The sequence below is a fragment of the Vanessa cardui genome, chromosome 19 (assembly GCF_905220365.1).
Source record: "Vanessa cardui chromosome 19, ilVanCard2.1, whole genome shotgun sequence".
In the NCBI taxonomy this organism is placed as follows: domain Eukaryota; kingdom Metazoa; phylum Arthropoda; class Insecta; order Lepidoptera; family Nymphalidae; genus Vanessa; species Vanessa cardui.
In genome coordinates, this window is record NC_061141.1 from 4336795 (window position 1) to 4354873 (window position 18079).

Sequence of the window (18079 nt, forward strand, 5' to 3'; positions counted from 1 at the left end):
CTAAATATTATTATTTCAATTTAAATTATATAAGTATATTTAAAAAATCATGACATTCATAAGAAAGCTGTAGATGTTGTTTCAATTTAATGAACCCCTACAGTAAACAATAAATTCCTTACAAACTGCATCAGCCGGTTCCTGTTCTTTTAGATAGGCTGCAGAAGTACAGAATAATCTGTTATAAACAAAAAAAGAGTGTTCTATCCTTTTGAGACAAAATAAAATTTTGTTTTTATAGTTGGACTAATACAATTACACGAAATGTTTGTGTAATCAAAAATGTAGAAAGTTAATAATTTGAAATTTGATACATAAGTTTATTATAAAAAGAAAGCATCACCAAGAAAGGATTTTTAGGTATTTCAACTGTTATGAATTAACTTTACATAGTATGAAACAAAGTCGCTTTTTCTGTCCCTATGTCCCTTTGTACGCTTCAATCTTTAAAACTACGCACCGGATTTTGATGCGGTTTTTTAATAGTGTGATTCGAGGGGAAGGTTTTTGTATACAATACATGAACAATATAGTAAAGAAACACAGATAATTTGAGAAGTTTGCAATGTGACGTCGTAAACAAACAAATTCTGTAGTATATTTAGTATCAGTATTGTACCCGTGCGAAGCCGAGGCGGGTCGCTAGTACTTATATGAAGCGAGTTGTGACGAGCAATAGTTTTAAATATGAATTTTGAATTCCGTTTCTTAAACCATTCAATAGTTCATTCGTTATAATATTCGATGACGGTTTACGAAATTTTATCGATTTAAAATATGGCCTCTGTCATGCATACTGTTATATTACTGATTAAAAATTCACAGCTGTTTTCTATTAATGTTTTCGTTATGAGAGATCGAATTTAAAATTGTGCAAAATCTTCGATTGATGTCCCATCCAAATAGATGTCTAGTTTAAGCTGTCAGCTGTGCGTAAATTCAAATCGTTTATAAAAAATACATCGGTAAAAAATGCATACTATTCGATACAAGATTTTGTAAATGGTAAAAAAGCTTGGAATTAATATCTGTTGACTTCCAGTCAGGGTACATTATGTTGTATTTAACTAATATGATTGTATATTTTAAATGTTGAAAAAGAGTAACTACTGAGTTACTTGCCGGTTCTTCTCGGTAAAATCTACTTTCTTAAACGGTGGTAGCTTCACTTAATTGTTAAATGACGATTCAAAAGTGCTTGTAAAAGCCCACTTGAATAAAATTTATTTTGATTTTGATTTTGTTATATTACTGATTTAAAATTCACAGCTGTTTTCTATAAATATTTTCGTTATGAGTGATCGAATTTAAAATCGTGCATTGTGTTGTCGTGCGTGTTTCATGATGTCTGGTTTATGCTGTCAGCTGTGTGATAATAATAATTCAGCCAGCAATATAATTCGAGACGTTTTATATTATACTAGCTTTCCAGAATGGTTTCCCCCGCTTTAAAAGTTAATTCTCCGACCTCGTAGGTCGAAGCGTGGTGTTATATATTGTTAAATACATGAGAGACATTCAGGCGTTTATTCTATCTTTTCTATTTTATTATATTATTTTAAATAAAAAGGCTTTATTAAGAAATCTAGAAGTATTTTTAATATTAAAAGAACATATATTATCGTTTTTTATAATAAGTATCTTTGAAAGCAATATGTATAGGTTTTAACATGACGAAGTAAACCAGTTCGGCGACCGATATGATGCTGAATCCCAGGAACAGGCTGAGGAGACCGCCAATGGCCCCTGAAAAAAAAACCCGAATTCAATTAGGTCACTTGCAAAATATTTCATACGCCTTTAGGTGTAGAAATATACAGATATAGATATATTAAAGAATAATGTATGTCACATACATTATTCTCTGATCTCACTGTATGTAGCTAAACCATTAGTGATCATCACATCAGAAATAACAACGGCACCACAAACACCCAGACCCAAGACAACATAAAAAACTAATGCTAACCTACATGGACTCGGCCGGGAAACGAACACATGAAAACTGTTGTACACACCACTCGACCACGGAGGTCGTATATACGCACATTTTTATATAAAGGCAGTAGTATTGTATAAATATATGTTCTGTATGGTTTACATAAGAGTAAAAAAGCCAAACAAACCAAATTTGACCGCAAATTGACGCGATATCACTGGCCGAAAGCTTTGAGAAAATATTACGTTTTGAACAACGACGAAAATGTTATCGGAATTTTTGGAAGTAAAATTAAAGTGAAAATAAGTGGTTAAATGCAGTAGTGTTACTTTATAAATAAATATATATTAATCACACGCTCTTAGTAGTGCACAATACAACTGATTTATTAACAAATAGCATGAAGTAAATAAATCTAACGTTTGTTTAACTTTTTTCCTATTTCCATTGGAATAGGCTATAGTAATAATATTTCAATTATTAATTATTCTCGAGTTTAACCTTTAAAATTGTAAAGTAAAAAAGCAAACTAACAGCATGTAAATTTCCCACTGCTGGGATAAAGCCTCTTCGATTAAGGAGAGGGTTTGGAACATATTCCACCACGCTGTTCCAATGCGGGTTGGTTGAATGCACATATGGCAGAATTTCGATGAAATTAGTCACATGCCGGTTTCCTCACGATGTTATCCTTCACCGTCGATCACGAGATGAATTATAATCACAAATTAAGCACACATACATATATATGGATATAGTGGTGCTTGCCTGGATTTGAACCAGCAATCATCGGTTAAGATGCACGCGTTCTAACCACTGGGCCATCTCAGCTCCGACATTAAAAACGGTCGTAATAAAATTAGGTAGCGGACTTCTTGAGTTAAGGACATATGCTATAGGTAAAAAAAGGTAAATATATCAGTGTATAAAATTCAGAATTTGTGTGTACCTACAATAAATTTAAGGGTGCTATCAGACGATTTGATCAAACAAGATACAGTCGATCGAGACATTTTGAAAAATACCGACATAGATTCGTCAATCGATATTTTATCCAAAAGTATCTGTCGATCAGCCAAATCTATCACACTAAATTATTGACGTCTTTCATAATTAGTGTGATGACACCTTATCTAGAAAGGAACCCGGGAAAGGCTTTTGCCTTATTATAAAAATAATAAAGACGTGCTTAAAATTATGATAAAGTGTTCTGTGAATTGAACATTTGATTAAAAAAAGGAAGTCACTACATTTATTTTATCTAAGACTCTACGACTAAAGGGAAGTCCCTTTCCCACGGCATAGTTAAAATAACAAACGGTCGCATTTTACAAAATGCCCTGTAGGGATGAATTCTGAACACATAGCGGGCAATTCCGCTTTTATGAATTGAATATATTTGAGCCATTTATCAGTAGCAATACATTTGTTCCTGGTTAATTTTATCTACGTGGATAATAATGTTTTGGCATTTTAACTTAATTTTGTTAGGTTTTTTCAATTCTATTTTTGTAAAAGTAAGTATTAAATTTTCTTCAAAGTGACTTATTTTGTCGTACAGTGTTATTCTGTATGACTCAGTTGTTATCCAAAGAATTAAATGTTGACTTATTTTGATAACTGTGTCGTGTGTCCTTAAATGTTTTGAATTTTTAGTACAGTAAAAGTCACATATCACTTTCTGACTATCTCAGTCGTACTTTGCGAAGAGTTTTTTCGATGATTGATTGTCTCTTTACCATATTTTTTGACGTTTAAGGATACCATTTCGAAAGCTCATAGCGAGCTACAAATGTAATTGATATTTATCAATTCAGAGCGGTCATTTTTGGTTTTCAACAAACTATCGAACATCGTATATAAGTATCGTCAGTTTGCAAGAAATCCACAAATACTAGGTGAACACAAAAGGTTATAATAGCTGCTAATAGTGGGCATGGCTGTCTTTGATTATTCTGGGGCCTTAGGGTATCAATTAATATGAGGATCTGGTGGATGACTGAAACACCATTCCCAAATGTTATAAAACACCTTAAAATTTTTGCCGTAGGTTTGCAGGCAATTTCTATTATTGCTTCCAGTCGAACCATCAGTAATAATATAGAAAACTGTTACCGGTGTTTACATAATATTCAGACTACAGACCTGCGAAGTAATAGTCGTCGTACTGGGCGTGACGATGTTGACCCAGGAACATGTCATCGTAGAAGTGTATATTTATGTGTGTCTTTTCTCCTCTGAAAATTATAATATTGAAATATATTCATCGATTTTTTAATATTATTATTGCAAAAGTTTTTGCATCAACACGGGTTCTATCTTTATTCAATCTTGTAATACAACAAGGCGGCCAATCCAACGCGAGCGGAAATAGTTAAGACTTTACACGCTTTCCGAGATTTTACCCACTTCAAATTGGCATACTCGATCTCTTACCAAGAATTTAACAATGTAAAATTCAATACCCTTTTTTGACATAGAGTATTGAGGTTAGCTAAGATATAGCTCTGGACCTCTGGATTTGTGACCTTATAGCCACCAGACCTAAGAGGCAATCGAGACAAATATGCAAATATAAAGACATCGAGGAATTGAGAGCATCTTCCTTTTTTAAGTCGAATAAAGCATTCCAAAACTTACTTATTCGATTTGCCTACGTTGGCTTTGCCACTATTATGATCTCTAATGAGGTCGGAATAGTAGACCTGCGTGGAGTACAGGATATCATTACAGGCTGGGTAGCAAGAAGTTGCACCCTCGTGTGGTTGCCTTTGTTCTTCACTGTCTGCGTAATACGCATAAATGAGCTGTTCCCCCACTTTAACTGCAATCAAAAACTTTCCTTTAAAAGACAAAACCCAGCTACTGTCTATATATCCATATATGCAGACAGTAATTCTGCCAGATTTTGTACCTATAGCCATCTATAGGTTGAATTGTATAGAACTTAATGAGTAACTGTGTTATCTAGTGGCAAGTTAGAAGAACTAAAACCTTCATGAAAATGTGTTTTCATGGTGTTGGATTAAACAACGTCGAGGAACATATATCCGTTTGTTATATATATCCATGTAAGTTCTGACAAGCACTTTTTAATCATCATTTCATAGTTGGAGATGGTAGTTTTAGATTTAGCTACCACCTACTACTGGTCCCGATACCACCGATGGGGTGTAGAATAAACAAATAGAAAAACAGTAGCGATAGCATCCCTTACCCTTAACTTCTGCAACGCATTGGAAATCCAATTTAGTTGAACATATAGGACTCCATACGTATTTTCCTAAAACAAGATAATCTTATGTATCAATATCGTTGGGCAATTTTTGTGTCAGTGATCACAGTCATAGTCACTATGGATTTGCAAAAAAATGACGTTTTGAACTCGAAAAACTGATCGGAATTTTGAAAGTGAAATTAAAGTGGATATAAGTAGTTAATTGTAATAGTATTGTATTATAATTAAAGATAAACCTTTAATTAAAACTGAGTTACAAGCAAATCGTATGAAATACGTATATCGAAGTTTGTTTATCTTTATTCCTACTTCGATTGGAATACTCTATATGTCCGCCATATTAATTCTAATCAATAAGTCGTTTTTTTTTAACTTGGGTGTCTAATAGATAACTGACTTGGTGATAAGGATGATGTGGGTAGGTATCACCCACTCGTAATTTATTCAAACGTTAAAAATCACTTAGTATTGATGTGATCTTGTTTTAAGTGTAAGTATATTTTCATATGTACATTCTGCTATGAGATTTCCATTATAAGCTATGAGCAAAAAAACGCGATAAAATGTTAATCTATGTAATTTATTCATGATGTTCATGATGACCATTAATTTTCCAAAACTAATCTAGATATCAAAAACCCGCGTATAATATCGACAGAGAATCTATTTCTTATTAATATGCAAATAAAAGTGAAAATCGATCAGATGTCAGTTAAAGGTATTATAAATGTATCACAGCAGCATATGGAACATAACTTCTTAGTTCCCAAAAATATTTTGAATACAGGATATTCTGACTGCTAAATTTCTTTGAATATGGCAATTTGCCAGTCTTGTCTACCTATAAATAATAATTAAATAAATCGTTTGTATACTTGGCCAATTATACAGAACGCATCTGCAGTGTTTCATAGTTTCACGAATTCTCAGATCTAATTTACAATTGGTGTCCGTATAGAATTCGTAATATTGAAGTTTTCTTTCGTTCTGGAAAAAGCATTGCCTCTGATCTGGAGACAGCGCTCTTAAGGACGTGTCTGTCTTGTATGTTATCGGTGAAACTTCTATAGTCGTCATCCTGTCCATGGGTAGACGTAATATGGTACTGGTGTAAACGTGGTCTGTTGGTGAGCTGATCAAAACCTGTAAATTTCTTTATTATCTTACTTTATTTTATATTGATCCTTTACGGAGGCACCATTATATCAGGTTGGGGAAAAAGTCTTTTCGCATATAGTATGTATGAACTTGTAATAAAATCTCTTTGGCTATACCATTTGTATCTGGCTGGTTTTGGTATCATTAAAAAGTTTTAATTTTAAAGAAGGCACTTCCAAATTCAAATTAGAAATTTGTGTGATTTTCATTTGTTTTTGTTGTTGTTAAAATGAGTGAATCTAAAGAAGAAATTCGATACATTTTAAAATTTTACTATAAAAAGGTAAAAATGCAACTCAAGCCGCAAAAAAAATTTGTGATGTTTATGGACCTAATGCAGTATCTGTGAGAGTAGCGCAAGTTTGGTTTAAGCGTTTTCAAGCCGGAAATTTTGATATCAAAGATGCATCTCGCTCTGGTCGCCCTGTTACGGACAAAATTGATGCCATTTTTGAAAAAGTGGAGCAAGATCGGCATATTAGTAGTTACGATGTAGCTGAAGAACTGGCAATTGACCACAAAACGGTTTTGACTCATTTGAATAAAGCTGGGTACACAAAAAAGCTCGATATATGGGTGCCTCATGAACTCACTGAAAGAAACCTAATGAACCGTGTACTCATTTGTGATTCTTTATTACGACGTAATGAAACCGAACCATTTTTGAAGAAGCTGATAACTGATGATGAAAAGTGGATCACTTACGACAAGAACGTGCGAAAAAGATCGTGGTCAAAGGCCGGTCAAGCTTCACAGACTGTGGCAAAACCCGGATTAACTCGCAACAAGGTAATGCTGTGTGTATGGTGGGATTGGAAGGGCATCATTAATTATGAGCTGTTACCGCCCGGCAGGACCATCAATTCAGAACTGTATTGCGAACAATTGATGAGATTGAAGCAAGAAATTGAGAGAAAGCGGCCAGAATTGATCAACAGAAGGGGTGTGGTTTTTCACCATGACAACGCTAGACCTCACACATCTTTAGCCACTCAACAAAAATTACGAGAGTTTGGCTGGGAGGTATTAATGCATCCGCCGTATAGTCCTGACCTTGCACCTTCAGATTTTCATCTGTTTCGGTCTCTGCAGAATTCCTTAGGCAGTGTCAGGTTAACATCACGAGAGGACTGCCAAAACCACTTGTCGCAGTTTTTCGATCAGAAGCCCCAAAATTTTTACAGCAATGGGATCATGTCACTACCAACAAGATGGCAAAAAGTTATGGAACAAAATGGCACCTACATACTTTAGTCAAATGTAAATAAACTATAAAAAAAACTTTTTGAATTTTCATATAAAATACGAAGAAACTTTTTCCCCAACCTATTATAATGATTAAATACATGATTGCAATACTTCTTAATGAATTTCATCTATAAGAGAATACACATTATGATGTGTGTATCTTTTATCTTTTATTATTTGTAGAGTTTTGTGCTAGCCAGTCTGGCCAGGTATTCATCATATATATTCCAACCCCAGGCACCAATGCTTTATATAGTAGTATCATTACGGTTTGATGGGTCAGTGAGTCAGTCCAACTACAAGTACAAGGGACATAATATATCAGTTCCCATTTTTAGTGGCTCATTGGTTATGTATGAAATGGTTCACATTGCATATAGCGTCAATGTCTATAGCTTGTAGTGGCCACTTATCAACGTATGGCTCATTTGCCCTCCCGCCTGTGTCATAACTGTTTCATTACTGTTTATTCATTTAAAAGTACCTTCTGGCTAAAATTTGTTAAATTACTTACATTGAACCCAACGTTATTTCCATCACAATCATATTGATGTTCACTTGTATTTAAATATAGTTCAATGCTTAATCCATTGACTTCTCCCGACGCCATAACCCTGAGGGGTAATGTACCAGGTTTCGGTGGAAAAACCTTTGGATAACCGCTGTCGAGATCCCATTCCAGAGGATCGGAAGAAGATATTCGATTGAAGGTTTTCTGCCAAGCTATTGTTTCGTTTGTCCTAAACAAAAAATATTACTCGACGATGATATTACTATCTTGGCCCTTTCTTGTGTAACGAACTAAATAAAGATTTAATTTGTCACCGGCTCATTGTAAAAAATGATTTTCTATTCTAGTTATAATAAACGTACGATGAATTGCACGGTAGAATATTTTTATAATTTAATCTCCAAAGCTTACATACTTACATCACTCATAAAAAATATACGAAATTATATTTAATGTAATAAAAAAATACAATTAATTTTAAATTTACCGAGGAAATATTTCTGTTCAGAGGACGTTATAGGATTTCGTAACAGTAATTGATACTTTTAACCTAATATCTTCGATCAAAAGATAATAAAAGTTTGGACTAAAGTCAAACATTAATTTATAATGTTTTAAAAATTATCGAGTCATTACGTCGGAAAAATGGGGATGAAACGCAAATGAAACGAGAAAGCCAAATTTTGGGTATTACGTGAAGAGGGCCTAGTAAGAATAACTTCGGTTATTTTATTTAATAACCAAGTTGTTATCATAAATGGAAATTATAACCTTTTTTTTTTCAAGATGGCGGAAATTGCATGAGTCTTAACGTCGTCCACATAATATTTGGCTTACCGGTTCATTTGCATTTCCAAATATATGTCACGACTAAATTAATTAAAAAATTATAATATTACATTCCATTTAACGGTAGGCTGTTGAAGGTGTAACAGAGTCCATACTCAGTAAAGATAGGCTTCAACAGTTTCTCGCAGCAGTCATTACGAAACCAAGCCGTATCGTAACCAGAACGCCAATGACATACTTTTACTAGATCCGAACATGTCGGTGACCCCTGAAATAAAAAAAATATGCTATAAAAAGTCATGTAAAATATTTATGTCCTTCTTCATTGGCTCTTCTAGTAAAAGTTGGCTGTCAGTTCCGTATAATCCTCCCTATTCCATGAGAGACAAAAGCACAGTTACTTGCTATTCATTTACATGCCCTCCCTGATCGGTCTATAGCTTGATGTTCCTATATTTAACAAATATTTATTGGACATAAGTATCCAATGGTTCTTTGATGGTTTGAATTATAAATAACAAATTATTACTGGTTTCTCTCGTACCTGTTTCTCTGCTACCCGAATACAATTACGTATACACGACTATTAGACCTCGTAGACAATTCGTCTATCTATCTAACAAATTATTTTTGAATATAATAACCAGATAAACGAGTATCATTCGCTACTTGTTGCCAGTTGTGAAATGGTCTCACCTTTAATATGAAATCCTGTAACATTTTATTTTCCACGACACTAAGGCGTTCCTCTCTTTCGAATTTTCTTTCATCCATTTGAGGGCACACCAAAGATGCGAAAAAACTTTCCATACTGAAAAAAATGTTTTTATTACGGTACTCATATATATTTATATATTTTTTTCTTTATTGGGTAAGATATTTTGTCTCATCATCAGTCAATTATGGGATTTCGTCTCTTTAAAAACACTAATCTTCGTGTAACTACCATAAAGGTATCAAATTCTTTAATTAAATTTTTATTTCCAATTTTGCTTTGGGTGTTGGGTCAATTGATTCAAATAAATCGTTAACTTTCTATATATGGGCTCCTTTTAATACCTTAATGCTAAGCATTTGACAAATCGTAGGCTACCACAACCACATTATCAGCAGAATCAACAAAAGTATTCAAGGATACTTGGAGCTGTTGGACGTAATGTTTAGCCTAGTGCCATTTGTTTAAATTAAATGTTAATTTGTCAAAACTGCCAACTCACTCATTTAACTTGGAGACGTTTGCAAACGAGAGCTTGATGTGCAAGTGAGGACATAAAACCACACTCGGAAAGGGAACAGCCCATATTGGTGTCGGCAAAGAGTCAATAACGTTGACGAAGGGCGTGGATGTCCATTTGCAGACCAGCTGTATGATATTCATAGCACAGATGCTGATACTGATAACAACGATAATAATCCAAGTAACTCTCTCATTGTAACTAAACGAAGGTTCGAAGATGTACCTATAATTTTTAAAAAGAGTTAAAATAAAGACACATATTAAATTATTATTTCAAAGTCTATTAAAACTTCTTTAATGTTAACATACTACAATAAATAATGAGAGCTAAAATGGCCCAGTGGTTAGAACAGGTGCTTGCCTGGTTTTGAACTGAGGATGCACCACTATAATAATGTATATATGTGCTTAATTTGTGTTTATAATTCATCTCGTGCCCGGTGGTGAATGAAAACAACGTGAGAAAACCTGCATGTGTCTAATTTCATTGAAATTCTATGTACATTCCACCAACATTCCAACAACCCGCATAGGAACAGCGTGGTGGAATATGTCCATAAGCCCAGCAGTGGGAAATTTACAGACTGTTACTCTACTTATTGATTTGGAGATGTTAATTTTTAATATTTATCCTATAATTGCAACTTCAGGTGGATGAATAATTGAACACTAAACAACATTGTTAAGACAAAAAAAAAGATTACTTAAGATGAGACATCTCAATTCAAGACATCTCATTCATTAGATTAGACTGGTAATATTCCGTTGTGGGTTTAAAATAATAAGTATTTTAAAAAGAGAAACTAAGCCGATTTATTTTTGTCAAATAAATGACAAAGACCCCTAAATACTACACCCACAAAGAATGATATGATTATCACAAATTATTTTCAAGACATTCGATCGAACCAATAGTTAAAAATATCCAGACATCAAATATACGAAAATAGTAATTTAAGAAAGAAAATAAATGTTAAATAAATGACTTTTTCCCCAGCAGATGCAGACTCTACTGGAAAGGATTACTTGGACAAAAAAAAAAATACAAAAAAGCAAAGTTTTTCTCTGGTCAGGGTATTTTCTTTTCCGAAACGTTGGTAGTGTTTAATTAGTAAGTTTTGAGTTGCTTCTTTATTGAATAAAGGAATTTCAGTTCGAGTTTTAAGTTTCAGTGCCTAAAAATAAAATGTGGATCTGCCTTTGCCAGAACGAAGCGGTCGTTGTTTTGATGACAAAGAAAAATTCAGGGTCAGTCACAGCAGCAAACATAACTGTAGTACTGAGAAACGGTAATAAACTATATTCTTACAGTATTGTAGCTACGCTTGGTGAATCTTATTCACTCTTGCGAAGCGTAAAAGTACTGGCAAATAGCTTTGAAAAAGGTTACATAGGGTAGGCGTAGCTATCGTGGGCCAGGGTCCCGGAGTTCAGAGGCCCCTCTAAACTAAACCTTAAGCTTCTGAAGCTAGAAAAACATGCCCTGCGAACTAGATTTCTTATTTGGTATCTATAATTTAAAATTTTAAAGGGTAAATATAAGTTAAAGAGCTCGATTATTTTTCTATGCACCGGGGCCCTTCCTCACCTAGCTATGCCACTGCACACAGGTGATGAAAGTTTATGAAAGTTACTTGTATTTGACTGAACGCGTATTAATTACGATAATTATATACTACAATGTCGACGTGACCAGAACTTAGACAATTTAATTATATTATTTATATAATTAAATTTTCTAAGTATCCTGAGATGTAATTCCAAGTATTTACAACTAATTAAGCGATATCTGACACAAGAAACCATTTTACGGGCGTTTGGTTCGGTACTATGTAACTCACTTTACACCGTGAAGGGATCCCTCATAGAGGAATTGTTTGAACCCTTTCAATACCTCCCTTAACCACAGTTTCACGAACAATGTGCAAGCTTCAGTTCGACCGGATGATTTATTGTCATTTTTCTTATTTCTTAACACTTCAGGACTAATGTATTTGAAGTCTTTTATGTAGAAATCTCTTAGATATTGACTGCTCGTTATGTAGTCTTTTCTTTTCATTGTGAAATGCACTTTATTTTTATTATTAACTTTCGGCATTTTCGTCTTAAGTTTTAATTCGTTTTAAAGTTATTATTACGCGCAGAGAACGCTTGTTGCTTTTGAGTGAGGTTTGAAACTAAATAAAAGGCACTTCCGCTAATAGCAAGTTGTTTTGCAACTTCCCATTAAATACACATTCAAACGATAAATACTTGTCTTTTCATGGGACTTTATAGAAATGTTACTCGTATATAAATACATATGTGTTCTTGAAAACAAAACAAATACTCTTAAATTTAAACCTATATAGCAATAAATATGTGTTTTCAATTAGTATAAATTAAATATATAAGATTGAATTCAATGTCATCAAAATATTTATTTCGAGAACAAAAAAGCTATGTACATAATTATCGATAGAAATTTTGCGTTTAAAAGAAAAATTTCCAATAAAATTGGACCAAACAACTTCTGTCCTAATACGTAGGTCCTGACTAAGATGGTTGGTGGCGAGTTGACAATTTAAGGAATGGTTATTGGTTAATATTTCTTACAATCTTGGGTAGAGCTGACCTCTTACCGTAACCATTTGCCAATTTGGCTGTTTGCCTACCTACATCATGAAATAAAAAAAACAAGACTTTTAAGCCCATCTGGGTAGGTACCACCCACTCATCAGTCATTCTACCGCTAAATAACAGTACTCAGTAATGTTGTGTTTCGGTTTGAAGGGTTAGTGAGCCAATGTAACTACAGGCAAAAAGGACATAACATCTTAGTTCCCAAGTTTGGTGGCACATTGACGATGTGAAGAATTGTTAATATTTCTTACAGCGTCATTGTCTATGGGTGATGGTGACCACTTACCATCAGGCACTGGTTTGTTCCTTCCTCATGAAGGATGAAGAGTCATAGACTAAAGAATGAGGGTTACAACAGATCTATGGAAATTTCGAGAAACAAAGACGCGGGAAAGTTCGCGTTTTATATAAAGCGTAGTTTTATATTAAAGTGCAATTGACAAGTAATACATTTCAATGCACTTAACACTATTGTGGTTATTTAAACACCCTTACATTAAACTGTTTAATGTACTATTAAACCACCCACCGACCCACCGGCCCACTAACTTTTCCTAATGATTGCTACAGTTATGTGAGTATGTGAAGTGTGTCACTTGAGGGTCAGTAATGAAATGGAAATGTCTTTTTTTAATGTATTAGGAACGTAAAACGATTGATGAGGCCTTGTCTTATTGTTAATAAATGTAAAATGAAATATAATAGTTGAAGAGCCACGCTTTGGTCAAGGTCTGACTTTTCTCAAATCACAAGAGACAATTACGACGTGGTGGCACAATATGTTCCATACCTTGTCCTCAAAGGGAGAAGAGGCCTTAGCCCAGCAGTGGTAAATTTACAGGCTGGTAATGTTATATAATAGAGTTCGCTTGCAGTAAATTTCACGACACTGTTCTTATCTAGGTATTAGGCAGAATGATATATATTATAAGTACATAGGTTTTATCTTCAACTTCGAAATATAATCTTTTACTTTTCCGGTAAAAAAGTCTCATTTACGCGATCTCGACTTTTTTGAAAATAGATTAATTTAAGTATTCATATTTTTTGTTTTACAATTTTTTTTTATAAAATACGTTAAATATATGAAAAGTATCAAAACTATAGTGTTCTCTATATAGACCTGAAACCGTATGAAGTCGAATGCTCACATTACAGGAAGAAAGGATTAAACACATATTGGAAGAAAACTTCATTAGATGCATTATTTATTTTTCACTTTCATTAATTTAATTAATACATTTTAGTCATCACATATTTCATAAATTTTTTTCTGATATATTTTACACGAATGAATGAATGAATGAATATTTTTAGACATTAAAATGACACGCTTAGGCAATAAATCATTTAATAAAAATGAAACAAAAGGATGTTATTTATATAAATATTGTAAATACGAAAGAAAATCTTGCTAGATCCTCTTTCACAACTAAACCTATCTGAATTTCATAACATTTTATATGACTCAAACCTAAATCCTGAAGGACATATGCTACAATTTATGTGACAAATAAAACAAGAAAAACCGCGGGCGAAGACACGTTGTACATAAATAGACTATACGTTTCATATTCATTAGACTTTCAAGTTTGATTGATTTAAAGAAAATTGACATTTTAATCATATTTAATACTAACTAGATGCCCGTCCCGACTTCGCACAGGTCAAGCAAGGATTTCACACCATACTTTAAATTATAATGATATATCTACATTGTCTGAGATGGCCCAGTAATTAGAACGCGTGCATCTTAACCGATGATTGCATGTTCAAATATAGGCAACCTTTTTATGTGCTTAATTTGTGTTTACAATTCATCTCCTTCTAAGGTGAAGGAAAACATCATGAGGAAACCTACATGTGACAAATTACTTTAATTTCTTTGTTGGTCTGGAAAGGTACCACCCACTTCATCAGTTATTCTACCGCCAAATAACAGTACTCAGTATTGTTGTGTTCCGGTTTGAAGGGTGAGTGAGCCAGTGTAACTACAGGCACAAGGGACATACCATCTTAGTTCCCAAGGTTGGTGGCACATTGACGATATAAGGAATAGTTAATATTTCTTACAGCGTCATTGTCTATGTGTGATGGTGACCACTTACCATCAGGTGGCCTATATGCACGTCCGCCAACCTGCAACATAAAAAAAAATCTACCGCCAGACAACTTCAGCAGCTGCAGATACTTCGTAATATTGTTTTCCGGTTTGACGGGCGAGTAAACTACACACACAGTGTAACTACAGGCACAAGGGACGTTTTTTTAATGACATAGGTGGCAAACGAGCAGGAGGCTCACCTGACAGAAAGTGACTACCACCGCCCATGGACATCTGCAACACCAGGGGGATTGCGGGTGCGTTGCCGGCCTTTAAGAAAGGGCAACATACATACATATAACGTAACATCTTAGGGCTCAACGTCCTGACGCAATGGCGATTCCGAAATCTATATATATAAAAATGAATTGCTGTTCGTTAGTCTCGCTAAAACTCGAGAACGGCTGGACCGATTAGGCTAATTTTAGTCTTGAATTAATTGTGGAAGTCCAGGGAAGGTTTAGAAGGTGAGTAAGTATGATAAAAATGCTAGGAAAATAATAAAAACAACAACTTTGTTTTTCCTTAGAAATAGATTTATTAGAGAATTATCTTTGATTTTCTATGATTATCGATGTTAGACAATAAAACATTGATGTTTTAAAATTTATTTTGCATTATTTAAATCATCGTTACATCTATTTTCCGAATTTATATATATAAAAATAAGTGGTATTTTCGATGTCACTTTATAACTGAAGTTTGGGCTCACCTATTCAAACCAAATTTTCAGGAGTTGTTCGGACTATTTAGTAGATGGTTTATGTGAAGTTTGCACAAAATCGGTCGAGTGGTTCGTCATTTATCACATTTTTTGTAACAAATGAATTCAATAAATGGCGGGTCGTTTTGTTAATGGAGATTTTTTAGACGGGGAACTGTGCTATCAAAATAAAACTATTAGTATTAATTAAAAATGAGTACACTCATCCACCAGTTTCAATAGGTAATACGTATTATTTCAATTTATTATTTCCAAAAAAAACATCTAAATGTACAGCGTGTGCATTTATTTTCATGTCTAAATATGCAGAATAAAGGTTAGTTCCATGAATTTTTATTCGTATCAATTGATAGTTCGTCCACTAGCACAAAATTATATCTCGAGATGTGGTAAACTATATCATCAGTACATCGTTGATATGTATGCCCAAATAGAAACTGACCGTCCTAATTTTAATCGTTAACCAAGCAAAATTAAGATCCAAAGAAAATATTCATTTGCAAGATACTATAGTGAATGATACTAATGTAAATGACATCGGGCGATTGACTATATTGCCATCTTCGTTTATTGGTTACCCACGGCATATGAACGAATATGCACAAGACGCAATTTTTTAAGTACGAAAAATGGTCGACTGGATCTGTTCATTACGTTTACATGTAATACGCAATGGGATGATATTAAAAACAATTTATTTGAAGAACAGTCGACAACTGATCGTCATGAAATAACAGAACGTGTTTTTCGACAAAAATTGAAAGCACTTATGGATTTAATTGTAAAATTATGTATATTTGGAGAGGTGCAATATGTATTCCACTGAATAGCAACAGAGGGGATTGCCTAATGCACATGTATTAATTTGCCAGTTCCTTAAAATAACTCCGGATCAAATTGATAACGTTATATCAGCTCCAGATCAACCTCTTGATCTATAGTTATTTCACGTTGTCGTTAAAATATGATACATGGTCCATGCGGTGAGCTACATATGAGTTCGTTACCACTATTTCTCGAATTTAATAATTTCTTCCAGTCGCAAAAAAAACGCAGACGATAAACCATTACACGCAGCGAAACTGTGGTCCCGTGTGGTCCCATTTTAATTTTATCCAATTCAATAATATCCAAAACAATCCAACAAAAATTCTGATGATGGTATTCATATGAAAACCACATAAGTATTAAATTTGCATTATGCATGTGCGCGATAAATAGGTAAATAACTCAAAATCACGCCAACCAATTTTTATGATTCTTTTTTTATTAGAAAGGATATACTTAAGGGTACTGTTATCTGTTAAGGGGTGAAAGTTTGGTTAGATTCTGAGCATGGGATCCAAAGTAACGAAACTCTTCAATTCTGAGGACCACGCTAGCGACACTTGGCGGAATCTCATATGGTTTATTTGGATATTTTAGTTAGTTAGTTATTACAAGTAACACAAGTCATATTCGAATATGATAAATCAATGCAACTCCTAAACAGCTTACAGCGAGGATGCGATAGGTGGATTATTGTCCTTAGTAAAATTTGAATGTGCTTACGTTCGTTGCTGCCTTTCAACATGATGTATGACCATATGATGTACGACATAAATTACTTCTTTTGAAAAGTTTTTTACTAAGGTCAATTAAATAAATAAATAAGAGACAACATCACATGCATTACTCATCAGAGTAATGCATGTGATTGGGATCACCCAATGTAAGTAGCTAAAGCACTGTGTTATGGAAAGTCAGAAGTAAATACGGTACCACAAGCACCCAGACCCGAGACAACGTAGAAAACTAATGATAATCTACATCGACTCGGCCGGGAATCCAAACCGGGGCCCGCGGAGTGGCGTACCCATGAAAACCGGTGTACACACCGCTCGAACACGGAGGTCGTCATAATTGGAGTCGGTATCAGCTCTTGGCTGGCTTGGTTTTATACGATAAAATACTGACTCGATAACAACAACAACAAGAACAATAATTGTAACTACGTTAATATAATTATATAATCGAAAATCGACTTTCGAGTACTCTAATGTTTTTCATTTTTTTTTACTTAGGAGGACCCTAATAAATATTTTGAATACGCAATTATTTTTATTACTCTTTAGTGCATATTAATTTGTTTTAAAATATCGTTTTGTTTGAAGTCGGTTTTTCTTTTTGTTAAAATTTTTATTTATTTAAGTATCTAATTGTTGTGACGTGACTATTTTTGAACAATATAAATCAGACAATATTTTTAAAATATTATAAGCAACATCACAAAATATTGATAGTGTCGTTTTTAATGTAAGTATCAGTTATTTAATGTTACTGTTAGATCACCAGAGTCGCTGCGTGCAATGGTTTCTATGCGCATCACATTTGGACTATTTAAGTATTTCGATTATGGCAGTACGAAGTTTGCCGGGTCAGCTAGTAGTTAATATTTGTCGCAGTACCCAATTCAATAGGTTGTATACATTGCCAAGTCATTTTAAGTATAATTTGACGACCTGCGTGG

General features: G+C 33.9%; 1 protein-coding gene across 1 annotated transcript; it reads right to left on the minus strand.

Annotated features, from left to right (window-relative positions):
- Nucleotides 1-1618: 1618 nt before the first annotated feature.
- Nucleotides 1619-12179, minus strand: LOC124538112 (pickpocket protein 28-like). Its single transcript, XM_047115114.1, has 9 exons — nucleotides 11962-12179; nucleotides 10101-10343; nucleotides 9580-9694; nucleotides 8994-9151; nucleotides 8098-8323; nucleotides 6053-6320; nucleotides 4580-4763; nucleotides 4085-4176; nucleotides 1619-1746 (listed from the first exon to the last, which is right to left on the minus strand). The coding sequence occupies exons 1-9, from the start codon at nucleotides 12177-12179 to the stop codon at nucleotides 1619-1621; spliced, it is 1632 nt and encodes a 543-aa protein (XP_046971070.1).
- Nucleotides 12180-18079: the final 5900 nt, after the last annotated feature.